Source organism: Hypanus sabinus, chromosome 8 (assembly GCF_030144855.1).
Source record: "Hypanus sabinus isolate sHypSab1 chromosome 8, sHypSab1.hap1, whole genome shotgun sequence".
NCBI classification, from domain to species: Eukaryota; Metazoa; Chordata; class Chondrichthyes; order Myliobatiformes; family Dasyatidae; genus Hypanus; species Hypanus sabinus.
The window spans coordinates 49,832,212-49,860,112 of NC_082713.1; the positions used below are offsets into that span (position 1 = coordinate 49,832,212).

The window sequence follows — 27,901 nt, forward strand, 5'->3', positions numbered from 1 at the left end:
TTTGACACCAAATTCTATTTTATTGATGGATGTGGGCTCCCTTTTCTCCTAAGTAAGAGAAAAACAATAATTTTCTGAAGATTTGTTCCACTTTTGTTAACACAAAGAGGATTCCAATATGGCAAATCGACTAACGGCGAATGGCGAGACCCGGAGCTACACATCTAAGAAGGCGTCCAGGGACTACGAATCGTCTTTGGAACTCTCGGTGCAAGCGCGGATTTTTAAAATTATTGTAATCGGGGACTCCAATGTCGGTAAGACGTGCCTGACCTTCAGATTCTGCGGAGGGACGTTTCCCGATAAGACCGAAGCCACCATAGGGGTGGATTTCCGAGAGAAACCCGTGACTATAGAAGGAGAAACGATCAAGGTAACCAGCAATGTAATAAATTGTCCAAGGTTGGTTATGATTAATTAAAGCTTTTTCTTGCATCTGCAAGTTTTATACTCCATGGTGGAACAGTATTCACTAACCCAGTCCCAGTATTCTTGCATTAATGACGATGTCAATCGCTGGTAGGTACACCAGCTTTCCTAGGAATAGTTGCATTTCCGTCCTCTCCTAAAATATGGCAGGGTGATTGGGCCTATTCGATGTTCGGACACTGAGAGTGGAACCCCAACTGTGGGAAGTTAAACCTACCAATGGTACCTCAGCCTTTCTAAATGCTCCCACACGCTGTGCATTGCAGGTGTTGATTGTCTGCTGAAATATGGAGAGTATGTCAACTATGTCTGCATTCCCTATTTTTCTTCCAAGGCTCCCAGGACAATGCCCTGCTGAAAATACCCCGTCGGATTTTCAGTGTTGCATCTACTTTACACCACAGGTGCAACTTGATAGTAGGAGCCCATTTACCCTGAACAGTAATTCATATCCTGGGCAAATTAATTCATGAGACCCCTTAACTAATCAGGATTAGTGATCAAGCTAATCAGAAATTCTGTGAAACATGTTCTATCTGTAACTTGATCAGCCTGGCAGGAAATCTTTTTTTGGGGGGAGGGGGAGAGGGGCCTTCCCTCGTTTTCTTCCCCCACTTCTAACTCCATTCAAAACTGATTAAACTAACTGCAGACCAATAACTGACTTGTGTGTCAGATCCATTAGTTTAAACTGGTGAGAAACTTCAGACTGCAAAAAAATGTTGTTTTGCCTTGAGGATAGTGGATTAGATGATGACATTTGGAAAAGTAGTTTATAAGAAAGAGATGTGACATTCCAGGATAACAGAGAGGGATACTGTATGTGTTTGATTTAGTCAGTCCCCGGGTGAGGACCAGTATCCTGTAAGTAGATTAAAAAAAATAAGAAATTAGTGTTAGAGCAAACTCAAGGATTCATTTGACCATAATACCATAAATATTTACCATGGGAAGTTAATATGTGCTTAGCACCATCCAATACTCATGTAAAAAATGAAAATAATATCTGGGTTGACTCAACTCAAATATTATTTACCACAATTTTGATAAAGTGCAAAGCTTTTTTCTACTATAAATCAGTGGAATACAAGTCAAAGAGGGTCAAACGGAAACTATCCTATCTTAGTGTCAAACAGCATGTAGTACATTACAGCAATAGTTTGTTTACTGAGGCAAAAGAACGTTTCCAGTGAGGAGACATTACTGACGAGGCATGATTTATAATATCAGAGTCCTGAGTTCTGAAGAAAACCAAGAACAAGGACCCTCTTTATTCTTGATGCGATGGATCAAAGATAATGGAAATATGAAAAATAATACAATATGAACATTATTTAAAATTAAGATACAGTGACAGAACATCGGCATCTGGTTCCAAACGGAGGGCAACTTTAATTCTGCTGCTAAGAAGTTTCTCATGTGGCAAGTATACAAAACCAACTAACAAATACTTTGGGTACATCATATAGACTCAACTTGTAGTTTCTTCACAGATGTCAATTTCAGGAGATTTAACAAAACCAGGAAGAACCTGACTAGTAAGTCAGGCAGCATCTGTGGAGGGAGAAGTGGCTGTCATCTTGGATTGATGACCTTCATTGATGTGAAGTGTTTACTCAGTTTCTTTCTCCACATGTGATCTGCTGTCCTTTCAGCTTTTCTGTTTTCTATTTCAGGTTTTCAGCATTTATTATTATTTTCCTTTTGAATAAATTAATTACATTGATAAATAAATAATCTTAAATTTTTACTCAATGGCAAAAATAATAAAGGTTCCTTAAAGATACATCACTGGAATGAATATTAGTAAATTAGTTTTTTGTTTTTAAAACATAAACACCATTCGCCAAAAGCATGGTATATACATAATAATAGTATATAATATGGTATATCTATTAAATTGTAATGTTGTGCATTAGGTGACTCATGTGGGAAAACACTATTTGATTACCTAATGCAAAACTACAGTAGCTTATTTTCTTTAAATAGTTGACATCTTTATTTCTTCAGTGGCATGTCTGTATAGGATTTAACACTGATATAGATTCATCTCAGTATAAAAGATATTGTCAACTGTAACACATTGTACTTTCCTGGATTTTCCCCTACCTGCTTCTCTTCTGAAATAGATGTTATTTATAATACCACCATCTTGCAGAAGTGAATATTACATGCATTTAGGCCATTAAAGTGAGAGCTTGCAGTTTTTTAAAAAATCAGCATTTGATACATGCTCAGGGACTATGAGAGGTCACAAGACAGTAATCAGGACTGGGAGTTCATGTCGTGAGTTATTTTCCAAAATTACGAGATATCATGGGGACAATTGTTTTCCTCTTAAGTTTATCTTACTGTTGATCAGCTAACATTTTAAATTAGAGATCAGACTATGCTCATCTCCTGTAATGTCTGTGGCTCATATGGGTGAATTCAGTAATTCTCAGTGTAATTTTTAAAGGAAATGAGTGGTGAATTGGATATGAAAACTCTAAATGCATGATTTTACACAATGGTGTTTTGGCATTTTGGACTATCAGTTGAATATCATTGTTCATGGTCTACTCTAACCAGTCTACTGGCATAGATAATGAGGAGAAATTCATACTTGTCTCTATTTACTATTCTAATTGAGGCAATAGTCATTGCCTACCAGGAGCACATTGGATTTGAGGATGCTGTCATCTACCTGCTGAACAAAGCCTACTCCCTTTTGGATAAATGGGACAGAACTGTGAGGATCGTGATTCTGTTGATTTCTCGAGTGCCTTCAATACCATACAGCCCTCATTGCTGGAGGAAAAGCTTTGTTTAATGCAGGTTGGCACTTACATTGTATCCTGGATTTTGGACTTCCTCACAGATTGTGTGGCTTCAGAGCTGTGTGTCAGACATGGGGTCCCACCATGGCTGCCTTCTGATTACCCTGTATACCTCAGGCTTTAGATACAACACTGAGTCATGTCATCTGCTGAAATTCTCTGATGACTCAGTAATAGTTGGGTGTTTTAAAGAAGGACAGGAGGATGAATACAGGGCCCTGGTGGAGGACTTTGTCAAATGGTGCAAGCAGAATTATTTGTAGTTCAACATCAGTAAGACAAAGGAGATGATGGACTTTAGGAAGACTAAGCCTGCACTGCTCCCTGTTACTATTGATGTGAGGACATGGATGTGGTGAGGACCTACAAGTAATTGGGGGTGCACCTAGACAACAGACTTGAGTGGAGAACCAACACAGTGGCTGCGTCCAAGAAGGGCCAGAGTTGCCTCTACTTCTTGAGGAGTCTGAGGTCCTTTGGGGTATGCAGGCCTCGCCTTCACATTCTACCAGTTTGTTGTTGCCAGTACAATCTTCTATGCAATGGTGTGCTGGGGCAATGGCATCAATATGGGTGATGCCAACAGGCTCAATAAACTGATTAGAAAGGCTGGCTCCATTATAGGAGTCAAACTGGACACAATGGAGACTGTGCTAGACTAATTGATCCTTTGGGAAATCCTGGCAATTCTGGACAATGTTTCTCACTCTCTGCATGCCACCTTACTGAACAGAGGAGCACTTGTAGTAATAGACTGAGACAACTGCGACTAAGACAACTGCACTGCTCCAAAGAGTGCTATATGATGTCATTCTTACTCATATGGCCTATTCTTGGCCATAAGGCTCTATAATGAATCAGCCTATAGCTGGGGAAGTGTTGACCCTCTCCTGTTAGATTGTTTAAGGTAACTTACTGTTTATTTATTCCTATTGTTTCTTTTCTAGTATTGTATATCTGTGCACTTGTAATGCAACTGTGATACTGTAATTTCCTTTGGGATCAATAAAGTACCTGTCTATCTAGTTATTTATCCTGTTATTTGTTGACATATGTCTACAATAAAGATTTTATCTTTTTTTTCAGTATGCATTGTGCCATAATTTTCACGGGAAGATAATCTGGAAAAAAATTAGATTCTGGTATCAGAGGGATCAATTATGGTGAGACTTTAAGAAGGGATTGGAGTATGATTCACAGCCCTCTCTCTGTCAGAACATTTGCTTTTCCTTTATGATCCTTGTTATGATTTTGTCCAGTCTTAAGTAAGTCTTCAGTGGAAACAATAGCCAGACTTTAGAGTGGAGCTAAGAATGTAATTCTGATGTGCTGACTGGAGGTTACACTCAAGTTAAATAACAGTTCCTATTGTGGAAAAGTCTTTAAACGGTTCAAGAGTTCAAATAGCAGAACATTTATGAAGAACTTTTCATAGAATCACAGGATTGTTACTGCATGTACAAAAATTATGTAGCTTCTTTAGAGTATTTGCTAGTTCCTAGAAGAGCAAAGTCATCAGTTCCATTTCCTTACTCTTTTCCCAGAATTCTGCACATTATTTTCTCTCGAGTATTTATCCAATTTCCTCATGGAAGCCCTAGTTGATTTTATTGCTGCTACCTTACAGGCAGTGAGTTGCAGATCAAAATTATTGTCTGCATTTTTTAAAAAAAGGTTTTTCTTCATGGCCAAAATCTTGTTTTTGTGTCCACGGCCAAAGTCATCTCTTAATGTGAACAGCTTCTCCCCATTTCGTTGGTGCTGGCTAGTCATGGTCTGTTTTGTAATTATTTGATTTGATTAATGAATGCATAAAATTTCATTAAGTAGATGAATTGCAACAAAATATTTCCAAGTAAAACAAAATAGATTTAACTGGTTCTAGACTACCAGAAAAAAAATCAGGTAGAACATTTTAGTGAAGAACATTTTACTAAGGAAACTGGCATGGAGTCAATGGAAATAAGGCAAACAATTAGTGAGGTCGTGGAACCTATACAGATTGAAGAGGAGGAGGTGCTTGCTATCTTGAGGCAAATCAGAGTAGATAAATCCACAGGACCTGTCAGGGTATTCCCTCGGACCTTGAAGGAGGTTAGTGTTGAAATTGCAGGGGCCCTGGCAGATATATTTAAAATGTTGGTATCTACGGGTGAGGTGCTGGAGGATTGGAGGATAGCTCATGTTGTTACGTTGTTTAAAAAAGGCTCTAAAAGTAATCTGGGAAATTATAGGCTGGTAAGTTTGACATCGGTAGTAGGTAAATTATTGGAAGGAGTACTAAGAGATAGGATCTACAAGTACTTAGATAGACAGGGACTTATTAGGGAGAGTCAACACGGCTTTGTGCGTGGTAGGTCATGTTTAACCAATCTGTTAGAGTTTTTCGAGGAAGTTACCAGGAAAGTGGATGAAGGGAAGGCAGTGGACGTTGTCTACATGGACCTCAGTAAGGCCTTTGGCAAGGTCCAGCATGGGAGGGTAGTTAGGAAGATTCAGTCGCTAGGTATACATGGTGAGGTAGTAAATTGGATTAGACATTGGCTCAATGGGAGAAGTCAGAGAGTGGTAGTAGAGGATTGCTTCTCTGAGTGGAGGCCTATGACTAGTGGTGTGCCACAGTGATCAGTGCTGGGCCCATTGTTATTTGTTATCTATATCAATAATCTAGATGACAATGTGGTAAATTGGATCAGCAAATTTGCTGATGATACAAAGATTAGAGGTGTAGTGGACAGTGAGGAAGGTTTTCAAAGTTTGTAGAGGGATTTAGACCAGCTGGAAAAATGGGCTGAAAAATGGCAGATGGTGTTTAATACAGACGTGCGAGGTATTGCACTTTGGAAGGAAAAACCAAGGTAGAACATGCAAGGTAAATGGTAGGGCACTGAGTAGTGCAGTAGAACAGAGGGATCTGGGAATACAGATACAAAATTCCCTAGAAGTGGCATCATGGGTAGATAGGGTAGTAAAGAGAGCTTTTGGTACACGTGCCTTTATAAATCAAAGTATTGAGTATAAGAGTTGGAATGTAATGGTGAGGTTGTATAAGGTATTGTTGAGGCTGAATTTGGAGTATTGTGTGCAGTTTTGGTCACCGAATTACAGGAAGGCTACTAATAAGGTTGAAAGAGTGCAGAGAAGGTTTACAAGGATGTTGCTGGGACTTGAGAAACTGAGTTACAGAGAAAGGTTGAATAGGTTAGGACTTTATTCCCTGGCGTATAGAAGAGTGAGGGGAGATTTGATAAAGGTATATAAAACTATGATGGGTATAGATAGAGTGAATGCAAGCAGGTTTTTTCCACTGAGGCTAGGGGAGAAAAAAAACAGAGGACATGGGTTAAGGGTGAAGGGGGAAAAGTTTAAAGAGAACATTAGGTGGGGCTTCTTCACACAGAGAGTGGTGGGAGTGTGGAATGAGCTGCCAGATGAAGTTGTAGATGCGGGCTCACTTTTAACATTTAAGAAAAACTTAGACGGGTACATGGATGAGAGGGGTATGGAGGAATATGGGCCAGGTGCAGGTCAGTGAGACTAGGCAGAAAAATGGTTCGGCACAGCCAAAAAAGGCCAAAAGGCCTGTTTCTGTGCTGTAATGTTCTGTGGTTCTATGGAAGAAATAATCTGGTAGAATACGTTGTTTGAGAAAGCCATTAAACTAAATAAGCTGTACAGACTTCCACAAGTTGTTACAAATGGTGATCCCAAGTTGACTTCAAACCATTCCCATTTCCTGTTCATTTCAGAATCAGAATCATGTTAATTGTCACTGACTTTTTGTTTTTAAAAAAAAACTGTCAATTGGCTGCAGCAGTACAGCACAAAGACAAACTGACTGCAAATTACAGAATAGAAAAATAAATCGTACAAAAATAAAAGACATAACAGTGTTCATGGGTTCATGGCCAATTCAGAGGGGAATCAGTTGTTCTTAAATCATTGTGGTTCCTGTACCTCCTCCCTGATGGTAGTAAAGAAAAGAGGGCATGTCTCAGAATAACATGGGTCCTTAGTGATGGATGATGCCTTCCTAATGGACGATTGTGGGTATGGTTGTGCATGTGATGGATCTGGCTGAATCTACAGCCCTCTGGGCCTATTGAGATTGTGTTTGTTGGAGCCTCCTTATCAGGCTGTAATGCAACTGGTCAGAGAGCTCTCCACAGAACATCTTTAAAGATTTGCAAGAGCCTTTGTTGACATATCAAATCTCCTCAAGCTCCTAATGAGGATTTGTACATGAACTTTGGAGAACAACTTGAAACATAGAGTACAGAGATGAGAAATTCTTTCAAGCAGCAAAAGCTATATAAAATAAAATCCTAATAGTTATGAAACATTTTAAATGTCTATGCTTAGTGGTATTCTACTCAGCAGCTGTAATTAAATGAAAATCAATTTAGTTAATTTAACATTATTCCTGGACTGAGGGACAGGCTGAAACTCTCTGGGTATTCTCTTTCATTCAACAGTAATGAGCAAGTTTGGTTAAGTGGAAGATTTTCCTTTTATACAGGAAAGCATCTGACCTTATGTTTGCCTCATGATGTAGCAATTTTTCTAATGATATTGCAGATGTAACAGAAAATGTATGGGTATTTCCACTAGAAAATGCACTGAAGGCACTTTTATATTCATGAACATTTCATGTGCACAGTGTTCTTCACGAAGAATTCAATTGTGGGTTGTTTTATTCTGTTTTGAGTTTTAACAATTTCATAAAGCGAGGTTTGGTGTGATGATATATTAACCGTTTGGTCATAACAAATGGACTCCGCAAGGCTCTAAGCAGATGTGATGTGCTTTCCTAGGGGAAAGGGTAAATTGTTGGTTGTTGTCTCAGGGAGAAGCTGGAGCTTGCCAAGAACCAGTATTTGATAACAGACGGCACAGCCGCAGTGGTATACAGTAATTAGGTGGAGGCTAAACAACAAAATGGTTTTATTAAAATCATGCTGTTCTTTTAGCTTCAGAAAAACTGAAATATGTAGAATTTTTTTGTGAGATACTCAGTGAAGGAAATGTGTGAAAGATCTTACATTTTAGGGAGATGGAAAATTGAATACAAAATAATAAAGAATTTTTCCAATACTTCCCAGAAATTCTGGAATAAGTAAACAGAGAGCCAGTCATTCACCTCTTATTGGAAGTGTCTCTGAAGATTACTGGCAGAAATGGCTTTGAAGAAACGGTGATTTGAAAGATTGATGGATGTAATTCCAGTCATCGGACATCATTTAAAGACAAAGTATATTTATTTGTGATGTTGCATTAATTTGGTAGAAAATAGCCTTATTTTTAGCCATTTTTTATACACACACTTCAATTCCTCTTAATCTCTTAGCACTCCTCTCTACACTGGCACAAGAAAGGTTGCCTCTTATGTTGCCAGCACTAATTTTCCTTGGCTCTTGAGGTTATTGTTGATGGTGCCTGCAGATCAGAACAGGGCAGCAGCAAGTTTTATGAAAGGAATGGCTTTGTAGAATGAAGATTGACTTTCCCAGCATTCCAAGTGACAGAGAAAGCTTTCTGTCTCTGGTTAATTGCAGACCATCTGAATTTGAGTGGAATACAGGACAGCGATAGAGGGAGAGACCAGTGCCAGCCCACCCTTGTGCTGTATCCCCTGGATGTAAATTGCATTTACATTAACCATCTATTACTGATGCACCATCAATAACTCTCTGAGACGTGAGGCGAGATATAGGCTTTTATTGACTGGAAGAAAGAACAAGCAGCAACTGACCACCATACTACATCCTGGAGACTGAGGGCCGGGCTCAGGCCCCAATCGCCTTTATACCGGGGTCTGTGGGAGGAGCCACAGGAGCAGTCAGCAGAGGGACGTGTCCAGACAGGTATACGTAGTTCACCACAATTACATTTAATAACAAACAGAAAAAGCTGATCATTTTAAATGCAGTTTCCTGTGTTTTGCAGAGAAGTTAGTGAGTGGGTTGACAGCTGCTTTAGAGTACAGAATATATGCTGGGTTTGCTGAAATTCATAAATTCAAACCCTTAAATATTTACTCGCTATATATTCAGTTTCAATTCAAAGCTACTGACTAGTGTTGCTAACTCCCAACTACTTTGCATTACATTATAAAGTAAATTCAAATATTGAGTTTCAGGATGATAACGATTTGTTTAGTGAACAGAGTAAGATTGAGATTACCTCAAGATGCTGTTGAATTTATTCTGGGTAATTCGAACAATGCATTTTGTATTATGGACACAACATTCCTGCAGTATCACAAATTGCATTTACATTGCAGGTTTAAGAGTGAGCTGAGGTCCTGAACAACATACCACTGGGCAAAAATGGTTACTAAGCACAATACGAGTCACAAGATGGTTTCCAGAGAATTTACTACCTCACCAAGAAATTATTTCTTACCATTTGCTGATGCAACATAAACACAGGGCAACACATCACTGCTGTTCACATTGGAGCAATGTCAGATGGGTCATGGTACTGAAACACTCTGGTGTGAATTCACTTACGGGCTTTTACTTCCAGGCTGTAAAGATATTATAAATTTAGGAGCCTTCTCAAACTCTTTCAGTAGGGTGGCAATCTTAAGTGGATGCTTGTTAAACTGAAGCTGATGAACCTCTGTGACTTTGCTGGTTTGCATCTTGGGCCTGGCAGCAGAACAAGATGAGTGTTAAGTGTGAAATGTTAGAGAAACACAGTGAACATACTTCAATAGAAATTAGGAAAAACATGAAATGAGCTAATTTGCACAAGGTGTGACAGATATGTATTGAATATTTTCTTAATAATACACTGGATAATTTCCCGTAACATGTCAAGATATCAAATCCTCACAACATGATAGTTGTATAAATTTAGTGGCTGTTTGATCATAGCACCAAATAAGATGAACTAAATAACTATATTTTAAGTAATTGGGTTCTTTAGGGCAGCTGAAGCATACGCCAGCTGCATATCTGGTAATTATTAATATACTTCCTACCAAACAGGATCTTCTGAGATCCATAGCAACTGTGTTGCATTGCAGAAACTTAATGAAAGGTCTGGTGACTATGAGCTTGCAGATACCTGGGACCTTCATTTGCCATGACTGACCACTGCACCTTCCATCTTTATTCATTTTCAGCAAAGCCAGCAAAAGTTCAAGGAACAATATCCTCACCTTCCATCACAATATTCTTTAGTCCTCAGACTTAATATCATTTTACAATTTCAGGTAACCAGCCCTTCCAGTTTATACATCAGCTGACCTACCAAACACTCTCCGCAAGAGTAAGGAATGCTGGGTGTGATTGGTGGGGCATGTGGCATCAGTGGACTGGAAGGGGGACAGAATTAATATGGTTGGGTTTATGGAGGAAAACACTGTCCTGGGGAACTAACTCTGCTTCTGCATAAGAACATAAGAAATAGGAGCAGGGGTGGGTCATCTGGACCATCTAACCTGCTCTGCCATAAAATCATAGCTGATCTGACCATGGACTCATCTCCACCTACCTGCCTTTTCCCCATAACCCTTAAATCCCTTACTAGTTTCCCCTTAATTCTCTCCTCATGGACAGCTACTTGATCTACACAGAATGTCTACTGATTTCTATTTTTTGCTTCTGATTTCCAACATTTTCCAATGTTTTAATTTTTCAGTCCATGGCTTGATTTTACATAACTCTGGTTTTCTTCCTTCACAGATGCTGCCTGACCAGCTGGGCATTCCCAGCACTCACTTTGATTTCAGACTTCCTACCGCAGTGCTCTGCGTCTCACAGTTACAGCAGGTTCTTTTTCCCCCCAGTGTCCTCCGTGTTTTCTCTGTCCCTCTACTTACATCTCTTCCAGAGAGCATTAGCTGCTGCTAACAAAGCCTTCGTCACCCTCTCATGCCATTCACAGTATTCAGCTCCATTCTTTCATATATATTGGATTATTATTCTCACATGTACTGAGACAGAGTAAAAACTCTGTTTTTCATGTCACCTGTACACATCATTTCAAAGCACATGTACATTGAGCAAGAACAAGAGAAAAGCAATAACAGAATGCAAATATAGCGTTCCAATTGCAGAGAAAGTGCAATGCAGTACAAGGCCATGGCGAGGTAGACTGTGAGATCAACAGTTCTTTAACATAAAGAGGCGCAATTGAGATTCTTATAGCGATGAGCTTGGAGCTCTACCTGAGCCTGGTGTGTGTCTCTTCAAGCTTTTGTATTTTTTGCCTGATGGACGAAGGGAGGACAGTGAATATCCAGGATGGGAGGGATCTTTAATTATATTGGCTGTGTTTTTGAGGCAGTGACAAGCTCAGATGGAGTTTGCAAAAGGAAGCCTATTGTTTTTTATGAAGGACTGGGCTGCATCCACAACAATCTGCATTTCTTGCGGCCTTGGGAGGAACATTGCCATACCAAACTGTGATGTGCCTGGATAGGAAGCTTTCTATGGTGCATCTACAGAAATTGGTGAGGGTCAAGAGAGGCATGTTGTACTTATGTAGAATTCTGAAGAAGTAGAGGAACTGGTGTGTTTTCTTGTTCATATTATTTTGTGGTTGGAACAGGACAAACTATTGGTGGTTTACACTTGGGAATTGGAAATTTTCAGCCAGCTACACCTTAGCACCATTGATACAGACAGGAACATGTGGTTTGCTCCATTTCTTGAAGTCAATAACCACTCTTTTCCATCTCCCTCTGGTTCTCCCCTCCCTGTTTCTTTCTCCCAAGGCCTCCTGTCCCATGATCCTTTCCCTTCTCCAGCTCTGTATCCCTTTTGCCAATCACCTTTCCAACTCTTAGCTTCACCCCACCCCCTCCGGTCTTCTCCTATCATTTCGTATTTCCCCCTCCCCCCACTACTTTCAAATCTCTTACTATATTTCCTTTCAGTTAGTCCTGATGAAGGGTCTTGGCCCGAAACGTCAACAGTGCTTCTTCTTATAGATGCTGCCAGGCCTGCTGTGTTCCACCAGCATTTTGCGTGTGTTGTTGTTTGAATTTCCAGCATCTGCAGATTTCCTCGTGTTTGCTCTTTTGTTTTGCTAGCATTGAGGGAAAGGCTGTTGTCATGACACCCAGATATTCCCTTTTCTTTGCTCCATACTTTGGACTTACAACATTTATACCAGGCAGTTTCTAAATGTTTCCTGGTTCTGAAAACGGTTTACTAACTTAAATTGTTAACATTCTTTCTCTGTTCACATTTGCCAGCTTTTCAGAATTTCCCGTTTTTATTCCAGATTTCTGCAGTTTATTACTTTGTAACTGTCTGGCATGGGTAATTCACTGCAGTAGGTGTGATTCATTTTGTCAGTGAGCTTTTGCACGAGATCAGCTTGCTAAACTTCCAGTGAAACTTGTGTTAAGTTTTAAATGCAATGTCAACAAATTAGTGATTCAGTATGGCAATAAGATTAATTTTTTAAAAGTTAACTGTGTTTTAACAGTCATGTCAACAATCTAGCCACTAACATTCAGCCACCTTTGTTAAATTACTTACAGTATATACTCTTGTTTTGTGGAGTAGGGTATCTATCTTAGCTATATCCTTGATATAGGGAGCAATAGACAATATCCTTAACAGAGGTATGGTTAATATTGGGGACTGTGCTAAGATACAGTAAGACTCCAGTTTGTACCTTCAGACCTCTATGCAGGAAGCTTCTAACCCTGACTTTTGAAAGAAGTATTGAATATTTGTCCAATAAATCACTTTATCTTTTATAAATATCTACAGATTTGCTTGAATTCTGTATGGAGGATCAAGAAAAGAAAGGCACAGGAGTGAGGAGACAAATAGGATGCTAAATAACCACCTTTCAAACCCATGCAAAACCAGATGGTGTATCCTGACAGGGGCACTATCTAACATGGAAAGCTAACTACAAGCTGGTGACATATTTATGCCTTTTTGGACAACGATTTACTTTTATGCAAATTAATTATATCCCCTCTCACTATTACAGGCTATCTTGTCTCTCTCTCTCTCTCTCTCTCTCTCTCTCAGAGAAATAAAGTACATACTTCCATTTGTGTCAAGTGACCCAAAACTGTACTTACTTAACAAGATAATACACAGGAAATGCTGGAGGAACTAATGAAGCATCTATGGAATGAGTCAACAATCAACGAGCCTTCGTCGGAAACTGGAAAAAGAGATAAGAGGTGGGGGGAGGGGAGAACAAAGTGCAAGGTGGTAGTTGATTGGTGAAATCGGGAGAGGGACAGGGATGAAATAAAAAGCTGGGAAGTCGATTGGTGAAGGAGATAAAGGACTGCAGAAGAGGGAATCTAATAGGAGAGGACAGGAGACCGTGGAAAAAAGGGGAGGAGCGCCAGAGGGAGGTGAGGGGCAGGTCAGGGGGTAAGTGAGAGAGGGAAGTGGGAATGGTGAACTGGGGAGACATTACCAGAAGTATTACTGTGTGTATTACTTTGATTTCCAGCATCTGCAGATTTTCTCTGTTTGTGATTCGATTATATAATGATGGAACATTTACTATGATGGTACCATGGTAGTATAATGGTTAGCATGGCCCTAGTACAGCTCAAGGTGTTCCAGGTGCTCAAGAGTTCAGAGTTTAATTCCAGTGACATCTGTAAGGATTTGTATATCCTCTCTGTGACTGTGTGGGTTTTCTCCAGGTGCTCCACAGTCCAAGATGTTTCGATTAGTAGGTTAATTGGCCATTGTAAATTTTGCTATGATTAGGTTAGTGTTAAATAGATGTGATGTGGCTTGTTGGGCCAGAAGGGCCTGTATGTCTAATTTTTTAAAAAAATTATGAGAGCTGTGTGCTGTTGTGGATTTACAATGTAGGAAAATTTTGCAAATACCAAGTGATGTAAACACAATGCAGAAGTTCCAAGGACAGTCGAATGATTCAGTGCCTAGTCAACTACTTGCTAATGCTTCTGTTTACAACAATGCTGCTGTGATGGGAAGGGTTTTTGTGTTTTATTTCGCAAAACCTTGAATTTTTTGCATTATGCGTCTTGAGGTTAGAGTTGTCTGATTTCAGAACCAATATAAGACCATAAGACATAGGAACAGAATTAGGTCGTCTGGCCCATCAAGCCATTCAGTCATGGCTGATCCTTTTTTTTTAATCTCCTCCTCAACCCTAGTTCCCGGCCTTCTCCCTGTAGCCTTTGATGTCATGTCCAATCAAGAAGAACCTATCAATCTCAGCCTTAAATACATCCAATGACCTGGCCTCCACAGCTGCATGTGGCAACAAATTCCACAAATTCACCACCCTCTGGCTAAAGAAATTTCTCCGCATCTTTGTTTTGAAAGGGCGCCCCTCTCTCCTGATGCTGTGCCTTCTTGTCCTAGACTGTCCGACCATGGGAAACATCCTGTCCACATCCACTCTGTCTAGGCCAGGCATGGGCAAACTACGGCCCGCGGGCTATATGCGGCCCGTTAAGCTTTTTAATCCAGCCCGCAGAACTTGATGAAATTATATTAATAAACCTTGTTAACGTTTTCTCCCCGTAATTCTGGCGTTTTCCCAATAGATGACGCACTCTATATACATTGACCCTTGTTGAGGTGCAGCGTATTACTCCACATTTGCGCTTTACTTTGTGACCTTGTGGCCACCCATTTCCTGGCACATCCGAACCAGCTCACAATTAGCCAGCGTTCCGGCTAAGAGAGATAGCCTGCGGGGATTTGCGAGCACAGAGCTCCGCATACTGGCGCGCTCTCCCTGCTTTGTCATTCTGCGGGTCGTTGTTGAGTTTTGGCACAGGGGACAATTGAATAAGAAGGAGCAGGACAAGTAGACCTGCATCTCCTACCGTTTTTGAAATAAAGACAGTCAGGAGGAGAGTGATGATGATAATATCTTGAAGGATAACAGAATTTTCAGTGCTTTAAAATAATAACTGTTACTATTAAAAAAAAGCTGTATTTTATTCATTTAATTTTCAGTGTTTTAAAAGTCATTTCAATAAATAGCTAAATACCATGGGACTTCAAAGACAGATATTTTTTTGTAATGCATTTGTTCATTTTCAATTGAAATTAAAGCACATGTTTTCTACATATCCCATGATATTTTATTTTCTCTTATGAGGTGTATTACCAAAACACTCCGTCCATCTGCTCCTGGTCCGGCCCCCCTGTCAAATTTTAGAACCCTTTGTGGCCCTCAAGTCAAAAAGTTTGCCCACCCCTGGTCTAGGCCTTTCAACGTTTGAAAGGTTTCAATGAGATCCCCCCCTAATCCTTCTGAATTTCAGCAAGTACAGGCCCAGAGCCATCAAGTGTTCCTCGTATGATAACCCTTTCAGACAGACAGACAGACATACTTTTTTGATCACAAGGGAAATTGGGTTTCATTACAGTCACACCAACCAAGAATAGTGTAGAAATATAGCAATATAAAACCATAAATAATTAAATAATAATAAGTAAAATTATTCCAAGTGGAAATAAGTCCAGGACCAGCCTATTGGCTCAGGGTGTCTGACACTCCAAGGGAGGAGTTGTAAAGTTTGATGGCCACAGGCAGGAATGACTTCCTATGACGCTCAGTGTTACATCTTGGTGGAATAAGTCTCTGGCTGAATGTACTCCTGTGCCTGACCAGTACATTATGGAGTGGATGGGAGACATTGTCCAAGATGGCATGCAACTTGGACAGCATCCTCTTTTCAGACACCACCGTCAGAGAGTCCAGTTCCACCCCCGCAACATCACTGGCCTTACAAATGAGTTTGTTGATTCTGTTGGTGTCCGCTACCCTCCGCGTGCTGCCCCAGAACACAACAGCAAACATGATAGCACTGGCCACCACAGACTCATAGAACATCCTCAACATTGTCCAGCAGATGTTAAAGGACCTCAGTCTCCTCAGGAAGTAGAGACGGCTCTGACCCTTCTTGTAGACAGCCTCAGTGTTCTTTGACCAGTCCAGTTTATTGTCAATTCATATCCCCAGGTATTTGTAATCCTCCACCATGTCCACACTGAACCCTTGGATGGAAACAGGAGTCACCGGTGCCTTAGCCCTCCTCAGGTCCACCACCAGCTCCTTAGTCTTTTTCACTTTAAGCTGCAGATGATTCTGCTCACACCATGTGACAAAGTTTCCCACCATAGCCCTGTACTCCGCCTCATCTCCCTTGCTGATGCATCCAACTATGGCAGAATCATCAGAAAACTTCTGAAGATGGCAAGTCTCTGTGCAGTAGTTGAAGTCCGAGGTGTAGATGGTCAAGAGAAAGGGAGACAGGACAGTCCCCTGTGGAGCCCCAGTTTCATTCCTGAAATCATCCTTATGAACCTCCTCTGGATCCTCTCCAATTCCAGCACATCTTTTCTAAGATGAGGGGCCCAAAACTATTCACAATACTCTACGCAAGGCCTTGCCAGTGCCTTATAAAGCCTCAGCAACACACATCCCTGCTCTTGTATTCTAGACCTCTTGAAATGAATGGTAACATGTCATTTGCCTTCCTCACCACCAACTCAACCTGCAAGTTAACCTTAAAGGTGTTCTGCACAAGAATTCTACAGAATTCTAGGGATTCTATAATGAATTATGAGCTCTGTGCTTCAGTTAAACAGGATATTCCTGGTAGTTCTGTCAGAGGAGAAAACCTGCAGATGCTGGAAATCAAGGTAATACACACAAAATGCTGGAGGAACTCGGCAGACCAGGCAGGGAAAAGAGTAAACAGTCGACATTTTGGGCCAAACCCTTCATCAGGACATACTGTTGAAGGGTATTGGCCCGAAATGTCGACTGTTTACAATTTTCCATAGATGCTGCATAGCCTGCTGAAATCCCCTTGCATTTTGTGTGTAGTTCTGTCAGAAGAATGCTTTTCAACTGCTATAGATAATGATCAACAATGGAAGCTAGTCCCTCATTGATTATATGTATTTCTGAACTGCCAGTCGAGGCAAGGTCGTGGTTAGCTGTGAGCTGTATGTGATTAGCTACAGGTGTTTCTGATCCCATTGAGTCTTTTGAAAACAACACTATTTAAGAAGTGAAGGGGAACTGCGTTAGGGTGGGGTTGAAAAAATATCTTTGGTAATTGTTGAAGTGAGTTGCTCTGGTGAAAATATCTGGTTTATTGCTTATTTTGAGGGTTGTGCATGACCAGAATAAAAATCTATATGTAAGTGACTGTCTACATTTCTCATACTGCAGCAGTAAATGCAATGGTATTGAAGCAACAGATCTATCCCATTAATGGCAATGTGAAGATTTACATCGGGATCAGGAAATGAGCTGAACTTGAACTTTCCAACTCCAGCTAAATTAGACCAATTAATATTGGGTCCAGTTGAGATCATTGATTAAAGGCCAATTTGATTTTGAAAGTTGTTTCAAAAAGCAATGATGGCTTTTTTTTTTAGCACAAGTCATTGTTGTATTTTTTTATGAAAGTGGTGTTGCATCTCAACCTATCTACAGTGAGATGAGGTAGTTCTATTTAGATTTAAAGGAAATGCAGTCAATGTCCAATTCTTCTAAGTCTTTTTTGGAGTCTTTAGCAGTATCTATATCATGTTTTCTGTAGAATGTTTGCAAAATTGTTGACAATAAGTCTGTAAGTGGACCACACCTGTACATCAAAGCAATTACCTCCACGTGTTCTCTCTGGTTTCGGGTGCTTATACTAGCATACATATAATATTACAAGTGATGAAGTTCCCACTAGTTACAGACCTCCAGTCAGAAAAACTCTGTCCCTCACTACCCCATCACCACTACTTTTGGATCTAGTTCCCTTTTGAATCAGATCCCTTGTGCCTTAAAATCTTGGAGCAGCCTGCCATGCAGGGCCATGTCAGAACCCTTGCTAAGGTGCATGTAAATCATCTATGCCTTCATCAATTTTTTTGAAGCTGTAGTACCTTTTCAAAAACTCATTCCAATATATGAGACAAGATTACTCCTACACAAAGCTATGCCGACTTCTCCTAATCCCTTTTCCAATTGAACAGAATCTTTTGTCTCTCAGAATCTTCTCCAATCACTTTCCTACCACTTACATTTTCCAGACTTATCCCTATTTCTCTTGATGGACAATGAGACATTAGTTGTCCTCCTGTCTTCTGGCACCTCATCTATGCCACCAAAGATGGACAAATCTCAGCTGGAACCCCAGCAATATTCTCCCTTGTTCCCTGGTTTAGATCCTGTCAAGCCCAGTGGATTTATTCACTCTAATGTGACCTCCAGTCTCCCAGATATGTACATCTGCACCAGGTGCAGCAAGTTGCAGCTCCTGAGAGAACATGTTAAGTAACTGGAGCTACAGCTCAACTCATATGGAGGAATGAGGAGATGATAGGCAGGAGCTACAGGGAGATGGTCACCCCTCAGCTTCAGTTAACTTTGGGACTGTCAGGAGAAGGAAGGGAAATGCATAGCCAGTGCAGAGTAAACCTGTGGCCATTCCCCTCAATAATACAGTAACCATATAACTTTAGATACTATTGAGGGGGGCAACCTGCCAGGAAGAAGCCACAGTGACCGGGTCCCTGGCACTGAGTCTGGTGCTGTGGCTCAGAAGAGCAGAGGGGTGAAAAAAACTTTGAAGGAGGCATTGATCGTGTGGATAGTCAGAGGCTTTTTCCCAGGGCTGAAATAGTTGCCACAAGAGGATACAAGTTTAAGGTGCTGGGGAGTAGGTACAGAGGAGATGTCAGGGGTAAGTTTTTTACTCAGAGAGTGGTGAGTGCATGGAATGGGCTGCCAGCAACGGTGGTGGAGGTGGATATGATAGGGTCTTTTAAGAAACTTTTAGATAGGTGCATGGAGCTTAGTAAAATAGAGGGCTATAGATAAGCCTAGTAATCTCTAAGGTAGGGGCAGGTTTGGCACAACTTTGTGGGCCAAAGGACCTGTATTGTGCTGTGGGTTTTTCAATATTTCTAAGACTGCAGTGTTGATAGGAGGTTCCTTAGTCAGATGAACAGAGGCGAAGTTCTGTGGGCACGGAAGAGACACCCAGATGGTGTGTTGCCTCCTTGGTGCCAAGATCAGGGATGACTTGGATCATGTCTATGCATTCTCAAGGGTGAGAGTGAGCAGCCAGAAGACATGGTTAGATACACTGAGGACATCCTGAAGAGAGACTTTATGGAGCTAGGGAGCAAGTTAAGAAACAGGACCTCCAGGGTAGTAATCTCTGGATTGCTGCCCGTGTCGTGTGCCAGTGAAGATAAGAACAGGATGATTTGTCAGGTGAATGTGTGGCTGAGGAGCTAGCGCAGGGGGCAGGGGTTCAGATTTATGGATCATTGGGATCTCTTCTGGAGAATGCATGACCTGTACAAAAGGGATAGTATACACTTGAAGCCGAGGAGGTCCAATATTCTTGTGGGCAGGTTGGCTAAAGTTGTTCAGGTGGGTTTAAGCTAATTTGGCAGGGGAATGGGAACTGGAGAGATAGTGCTGAAGATGAGGTAGTTGGTTTATAAACAAAGGCAATGTCTAATAATACTGCTAGATGGAGAAGCTGATAATGGGCAAAATTCCAGTCAACAGATTAGTTGCGAGGTAAAGGATGGACAAAATCGAAAAGGCTGAACACAGGGTTGAAAGTATTATATTTGAATGCATGGAGTATAGGAAATAAGGTAGATGAAATTGCAACATAGCTACAGATTGGCATGAATTACGTTGTAGGCATCACTGAATCATGGCTGAAAAAGTATTATGGCTGGGAGCTTAATGTCCAAGGATACACATAGTATCAAAATAACAGGAAGGCAGAGGGTATGGTGTTGCTCTGTTGTTTAGAAGTTAAATCAAATCATTATAAAGGGGTGACATAGGGTCGGAAGGTGTTGAATCATTGTGGATTAGAGCTAAGGAACTACAAGCAAGTTATATACAGGCCCCCAAACAGAAGTAAAGGATGTGGCCTACAAATTACAATGTGAAATAGAAAGCCTGCCAAAAGGGCAATGTTACAATAGTCATGGGGGATTTCAATATGTAGCTAGCTTAGAAAATCAGTTTGATGCTGTATCTCAAGGTGGGAATTTGTAGAATGCTTACTAGATGACTTTTTCGAGCAGCTCGTGGTTGAGCCCACTAGGGGATCAGCTATTCTGGATTGGATGTTGTGCAATGAACTGGAATTAATTAGAGAGCTTAAGGTTAAAAAAAAAACTTTTAGAGGTAGGTGATCATAATATGATCAAATTCACCCTGAAATGTGAGGAAGAGAAGGGAATTGCAGAGGCATGAGGGAGGAGTTTACCAGAATTGATTGGGAAGGAAGTCAGGGATGATAGCAGAGCAGCGATGTCTGGAATTTCTAGAAGCAAATTGGAAGGCATACGGTGAAAACAATCCAAAGAGGAAAAAGTATTCTAAAAGCAATGTGACACAACCATAGCTAACAAAGAAGGCAAAGCCAAAGTGAGGGCATATAATTGAGCAAAAATTAGTGAAAAGTCAAAGCATTTGGAAGCTTTTAAAAAACCAATAAAAGGCAATTAAAAAAGTCATTAAGAAGGTAAAGATGGAATATGAAAGTAAGATGACCAATTGTATTAAAGAGGATACCAAAAGTTTCTTCAGATGCATAAAATAAGAGGTGAGGGTGGATACGAGACCTCTGGAAAATGATGCTGGAGAGGTAGTAATGGGGAACAAGGAAATAGTGGACAGACTGAAGTATTTTGCATCAGTTTTCACTGTGGAAGACACTAGTAGTATGATGGAAGATTGAGATCCCAGGAGTCATGAAGAGTGTGAAGTTACCATAACTAGAGAAGAGGTTCTTGGGGAAACTGAAAGGTCTGAAGGTAGATTGTCCAGGGTTCTGAGAGAGGTTGTTGAAGAGATTGCAGAGGCATTAGTAATTCTGGAATGGTACCGGAAGCCTGGAATATTGCAAATGTCATTCCACTCTTCAAGAAGGGAGGGAGACAGAAGAAAGGAAATTACAGACCAGTTAGTTTGACCTCAGTGGTTGGGAAGATTTTGGAGTTGATTGTTAAGGATGTAGTTTCGGGGTATTTGGAGGCTCACTATAAAATAGGCTGCAGTCAGTATCCTCAAGGGAAAATCTTGCCTGACAAATCTTTTGAAATTTTTTTGAAGGATTGGAAAAGGAAAATCGGGTGATGTTGTATACTTGGATTTTCAGAAGGCCTTTGATGAGGTGCCACACGCGAAGCTGCTTAATAAGCCAGGAGCCCATGGTATTACAGGAAAGATTCTAGCATGGATAAAGGAGTGGCTGATTGGCAGGAAGTGAAGGGAGCCTTTTCTAGCTAGCTGGTGACTAGGGTTCCACAGGTGTTTGGTTTGGGGTGGATTTTTCTTGTAGTGTTACATATCAATGATTTGGATGATGGAATTGATGGCTTTGCTGCAAAATTTGCGGACGATACAAAGATAAGTGGAGGGGCAGGTAGTTTTGAGGAAGTAGAGACGCTACAAAAGGACACAGTTTTGGAGAATGGGTAAAGAAGTGGCAGATGGAATATAGTGTCAGGAAGTGTATGGTCATACACTAGAAGAAATGAAAGGGTTGACTATTTTCTAAATGGACAGAAAATACAGAAATCTGAGGTGCAAAATGACTTGGGAGTTCTTGTGCAGGATTCCCTGAAGGTTAATTTGCAGGTTGAGTCTGTGGTGAGGAAGGCAAATGTAATGTTAGCATTCATTGCAAGAGGACTAGAACATAAAAGCAAAGGTGTAACTTTGAGACTTTATAAAGGACTGGTGAGGCCTCACTTGGAGTACTGTGAGCAGATTTGGACCCCTCATCTTAGAAATGATGTGCTGAAACTGGAGAGGTTTCAAAGGACAAACAAGAGAAAATCTGCAGATGCTGGAAATCCAAGCAACGCTCACAGAATGTTGGACGAACTCAACAAGCCAGGCAGCATCTACGGAAAAGAGTATCGTCGACGTTTTGGTCCTGCTGAAGGGTTTTGACCTGAAACATTGACTGTACTCTTTTTCCCTAGATGCTGCCTGGCCTGCTAAGTTCCTCCACCATGGTTTAAGGGTTCAAAGTAGATTCACAGGGATGATTCCAGGATTGAACAGCTTGTCAGATGAAGAGCATTTGATGGCTCTTTGCTTGTATTCATTGGATTTTAGAAGATTGTGTGGGGGGGGGGGGGCTGACTTAATTGAAACCTCTCGAATGGTGAAAGGCCTTGATGTAGTGGATGTGGAGACCACATTGGGAGCCAACTGTGATGGCATTGGGTTTGCTGACTGGGAAGTTCTAAATTCAAATGAAGTCATTAAGCTCTATCAGATATAAATTGCCAAGAGTACTCTTACTGAAGTGAGATTATACTCACCAAATCTTTGAAGATTGGTTAGGTAATGTCTTCATTTGAATTCAGGACTTTGTGGTCAGCAAACCCATTGCTATCACACTTGGCTCCTGATGTGGTCATGTAATACTAAAAGTATTATTTTTGAAAATTATTCAGCCATAGTCCGATTCTGAGAGCTCTTGACAAGTGCTACATTTATACTGTTTCCCTACCATGTGGGTGGCTTCACACACATGATATTTCCTTAGATATCCTTTTAACACAAGCAGTCTAAAAGCATCTTGGAGACCTCAACATTAATACTATGAAGCTAACTTCATTAAGTACATAAACCTTCCAATATCATTAGATTATTAGATTAGTTATTTGATATGCTATATGATATTAGCCACTTGGCCTGTAAGCTTTCTCAAACTAAATGTGATAAAGTCTACGGATAGTGAAAATCCAAAGCAACATGCACAAAATCCTGGAGGAATTCAGCAGGTCAGACGACATCTAAGGAAATGAATAAACAGTCAACATTTCAGACTGACACTTTTCTTCAGGACTGGGTCTTCCTTAAACTAAGCAATTTAAAGACAGCTTGTCTGTTTGAGCAACTCAAATTGAACAACCCATTGTCTTGTACTGCAAAACCGAGCAGCAATAAAGCTGGTGTGGTGAACTACATCCTACTTCTCTTTGTTAGGGTCCGGTCCGGAGCCCGCCTTCCGGGTCTTGCTCTGGTCCCCGGACTCTGGGCCTTGCAGCCAGCCCTCCTGTCACCCGGAGCCATTGGATCATCTTGACTTAAGGGGGTACACCTGTTGCCTATTAGGGGGCAGGTGTTTATAAGCGGCTCAGGGACTGAGCCTAGGTGTGGGGTTGTCCTGCTCTGAAGCTGGTTTAACAGCTCTGTACCTGGACTGCTGGCTCTGAATCCTGTCTGTATCCTGTTCTGCCCTGGTTGCTGCCCTGCTCGGAATCCTGCTCTGCCCTGGTTGCTGGCCTGTTCTGTATATGCTCTATATGTTCCCCTGCTTCTCTCCTATGTGCTGGTCCTGCTGTTCTGCCTTATTCTCCTTGCTCGTGCTGCCACGCTGTTGGTGCCTTTCCCAAATTATCTGTGTATCACGGTAGTCCTGCTATTCACCCTGGACCCAGCTTCCTTCTGATCCCTTGCCTCTGTCGGGCAGGTCTGGCTGGACTGCTGCTGCCTGGTGGGGGTTCTGCCCTTTCCATCCATCTGCCTTTTCCTACCTGTTGCCTCCATCGGGGAGATCCGGCTGGACTGCCGCTGCCTGGTGGGGGTTCTGCCCCTTCCTATCCATTACCTCCGTAGGGCAGGTCTAGCCCGATTGCTAGCCAGCGGGGGTTTCTGCCCTTTCCACCTATTGTGCCCCGCACCTGCCCAAGTGTCTGCGACTGGCCCAAGCCTCTGTTTCTGCCTGGGAGGCGGCCCTGCCTGGGATCCAGGCGGCCCGCCATGAGGAATCATCCTGCCCTGCCATAAACTCTGGGATCCTCCTGCCCGCCTTGTCTGAACTCTGGGATCCTCCTGCCCGCCTTGTCTGAACTCTGGGATCCTCTTGCCTTACCTCTTGCATGCCATGGCATCCCCATCCTGTCCTACCCCTAGTACTTCAGTGTCTGCGTCCTGCATTTGGGTCCAATCCTGCCCCTGTTCCTGACACTTTTAGACAGCAACTGTTCTATAAAAGCTGTTTTTTAAACTTCAAGCTGATTACTGCTTTCTATTTGCATTTAAAGAACTGAAAACTGACTTCTGTTTATGACCAGAGGTTTAACACAGCAATGTTAGTTGGAAGCAACACACAAAATGCTGGAGGAACTCAGCAAGCCAGGAGGTATCTATGGAAAAGAGTAAACCATTGACATTTCGGGCTGAGACCCTTCATAAGGACTAAGGATCTTGGCCCAGAACGATTGTTTACTTTTTGCCATAGATGTTGGTTGACATACTGAGTTTGTGTGTGTGGCTTGGATTTCCAGCATCTGCAGATTTTCTCATGTTAATATTAATTGGAAGTTTACTTACATTTGATTGTGATCTTACTAGTGTGTAGATGCTGATTCTGGAAAACAACCAAGCAGTAAATATATATCACAATGTTATAGATTTCCTTTTGAAGGACTTATTTACCAGCACTCTCATCTCAAGGATCTTTGGCACAGACTGTCCAATATTTTGCTTTAGAAAGTTTGCAATAGTCACTCTGAAACAACAAAAAAGTAACAAGGAAAACAAGTTTGGTTCTCATTCTGTACTCAGTTTATTAAACTGCTGAATGTTTAAACAGAGTAGTGTTCCCTTTTTAAAGTCGGCACCAAAAGAAAAGCTGGGTATTTATTTCATTTATTATTGAAATGTATGTTTATCTCCCAACATCGTCCAGTTCTGATACCAGGTAATTGATTTATCATGTTAATTTTATTTCTCTCTCCACAAATGCTAACTGACTTGCTACATATTTTCAGCACCAGCTGTTTCTCATTCACTGAATTATTTTTTATGTAGAGTCTTCACTGTGTAAAATGCCTGCCATATTTCCCTCCATCGTCATCATTATCCTTCAGAGCCATTTGAATTTACATCCTTTGAGCAGTTTTGGAGATGTGCTTTTTTGTTCTGCATTGCTATTGCTGAAATAATAGTATTTGTTACATTTAATATCAGCTGAGGAAGCAAGGCAAAATCAGGGACAGTGCATGTGCAGTTCTGGGATTCATTCTGTTTCTTCCATACCCCACCGCCACTAGCATATACTTCCATGCATTCTCATTAACCACTGGATCGTATCTGTGAAGGTTAATCACTTGTACCGAAAGAGGAAGTAACTCTGTAGCAGCTAAGTATATAACATTAGTTCCATTATTATTTCCTATAACTTCCTTCTTCTTATTTTCAGATTCAGGTCTGGGATACAGCCGGGCAAGAACGATTCAGAAAAAGCATGGTACAACACTACTATAGGAATGTACATGCTGTGGTATTTGTGTATGATGTAACAAAACTGGCTTCCTTTGAAAACCTGAAAGCTTGGATTCAAGAATGCAACAACCACTCAGTTTCGCCCCATGTGCCACGGGTGCTGGTGGGCAACAAGTGTGATCTCACCAATGAGATCCAGGTATCTTCCAACATAGCACTCCGCTTCGCAGATGCCAACAACATGCTTTTGTTTGAGACGTCGGCAAAAGATCCAAAAGAAAGTGACCACGTGGAATCCATTTTTATGTCTCTTGCATGCAAGCTGAAGGCGCAAAAAACATTGACATTCCAGGAGATGGCGAAAAGAGATAAAAAAGTTCATGCCTCGCAATCAAACACTAGGAGTACATGCCCATGTTGAGTGGCTTAGAATGAGGAGGTGAGAATGGAAGCTGTTAGACTGTGCCTGTGTCAGTTTGTTAAAACTGTTTGCTTGTACTTCAATGTATACAAAATTTGAGAAAATAATTTTGGAGTTCCTAAGACCAAAAACACCCAATTAATCAAAGTTGTTTTGTAACTATCTATAACCTTTCAATGATTTCCAATAAACGTTACAATTTAGAAAGTATCTTGTGAAACACTGCCACATTTGTAAATATGCAGTGATGTGCAAGCTGATATGCTGGTGAGGTTGCCTTCCCAACTGTATAGTTAAAAGTTCTGGATGCATGAAATATAAGGGCTATTCCCATAATCATATGCTATCAATGGAAAATCACGTTTAAAGTGTATACAGGTTAGAGATAAGGCAACAACATGTAACCCTGATGCTCAGTCTGTGCTCCCTGTTGGGTGCATTGTATTGTGGAATTAGTACAAGTCTGTGCTTTGATGTCACCAGTGGCTCGAGTTTTGAACCATGCTGTTCTAGGAACTGCTAGTCTTTTAAATATTCTGTCTACCCTCCAAAAGGCCAGTGTATGTTGAGAGTCAGAATTTTTGAATGGATAAGTGTTGAATTCAGTTGATCTTTTTTTATTACTTATATGTTAAAGTGATTTTACAGGAAGGAATGTTATTTGTGGACATCTCTTAAGAGGTCTCTGCTGAGATTTCCAATTCAAGGGATCTCTGCTGAGCGTTCCTACAGATTCTCAGTTTCAACCTCTTCTATTGATTTGCTTGAAGTCTGGTCCAGCATCACTGGAAAAATTGGATAAGCTTTGAGTGAAGCAAAAGCAATTAAAGGTAGACATGGTGATGAAGAAACCATGTCAAATGTCTCACCTTGAATTGTGACAAAAATATTGCCAGACTAATTAATTATAATCTTGAGAAAGAGCAATAATCTTTCTCAACATTTGACAGAAAGGCAGTTATTAGATTGTTCATGGTATTCTGAGGAGTGACTGAATAAGGAATAGCAGAAGAATGATTCACTTTTCAGCTTTGATCAGTATTCTTTAAAATAAATCTTATGGTTACAGAAGACTGTGATGGAGAAATTATTCAAGCAGTATTCCACCTTTTGTAAAACTGAAGAAGAAAAATTCAGTTTTAGAAAATTCAAAGAAGTAAATTCAATGACTCTGGTGCTGGTTTTCTTAACAAAAGCCAGGAGTCATCATTCTGCATACAACATGACCCTCTTTCCACCCCCCCCCACCTTTCTTATGTATGAAACAGTTATATTTGCTGGCATCAAATCTGCCAGATTCAAACTAGCAGAATTCTTTTTCTTTAGAAATGTGGCAAAATTTCTGAACAGCATAAGGTACCACAAGTTTATTCTGGGGATAGACATGTTGACTGGTGGATTTAGGAAAACAGTGGAAGACCTTTCTCTTCTGTTGCTTTCTGTTTCTGTCTCCTCCAGACCCTGAGCGCTTGCAGACTATTTGAACTGCTAGTGTGAAATATATCATTACATTTCTGTGCTAATTAACCAATATTTGACACCAATGTCAGACAGATGCATTAGGCTGTACATTGGTGTTAGGCCAAACAGGACTGTTGTTTACTGAGGTCTTGAGACAGATGATGGTGCTGGAGTTGAATCTAAAGTACATGTTAGGGATGTTGTGCTGATGGAAGTATTGTACTGTAGTTCATGTAAATTCTTTACTATTGACATGCACTGAGAAAGCAGTGTGTAAATCTTCTTCTTGTAACTTAATACAATGTAATCTGTTTCTAATTTAAAACTCCAATGAAAAGCTAAGAAAATAAAATATAATGGAATCAGTTTGAAAACTATTCTTTTTCAATCTTTGGGATGAAGAAATAATCACAGTAAGAGCTGTAATGGGTTGTAGTCCCGGATGGGAATACTTGACCTTATAGATTCCACCCCCCCCCACCCCCACCACCCCAAGTTGCATACTTTCTGGATCTGGAACTACATCGCAGATAATTAGTCA

The 27,901-nt window shown here is 40.8% G+C and overlaps 1 protein-coding gene across 1 annotated transcript; it reads left to right on the forward strand.

Annotated features, from left to right (window-relative positions):
• The first annotated feature begins 118 nt into the window (after window positions 1-118).
• rab33a (RAB33A, member RAS oncogene family) lies at window positions 119-27,823 on the forward strand. Its single transcript, XM_059976496.1, has 2 exons — window positions 119-373; window positions 25,456-27,823. Exons 1-2 carry the CDS (start codon window positions 119-121, stop codon window positions 25,897-25,899), a joined length of 699 nt encoding a protein of 232 aa, XP_059832479.1. The 3' UTR covers window positions 25,900-27,823.
• The last annotated feature ends 78 nt before the right edge of the window (window positions 27,824-27,901 follow it).

What these genes read in the sequence shown, in the direction of transcription:
- rab33a (XM_059976496.1), top strand. Translation starts at nt 119, where the DNA reads ATGGCAAATCGACTAACGGCGAATGGCGAGACCCGGAGCTACACATCT. An exon ending in TAGAAGGAGAAACGATCAAG is followed by an intron (nt 374 to 25,455) that starts GTAACCAGCAAT and finishes TCTTATTTTCAG; the next exon opens with ATTCAGGTCTGGGATACAGC.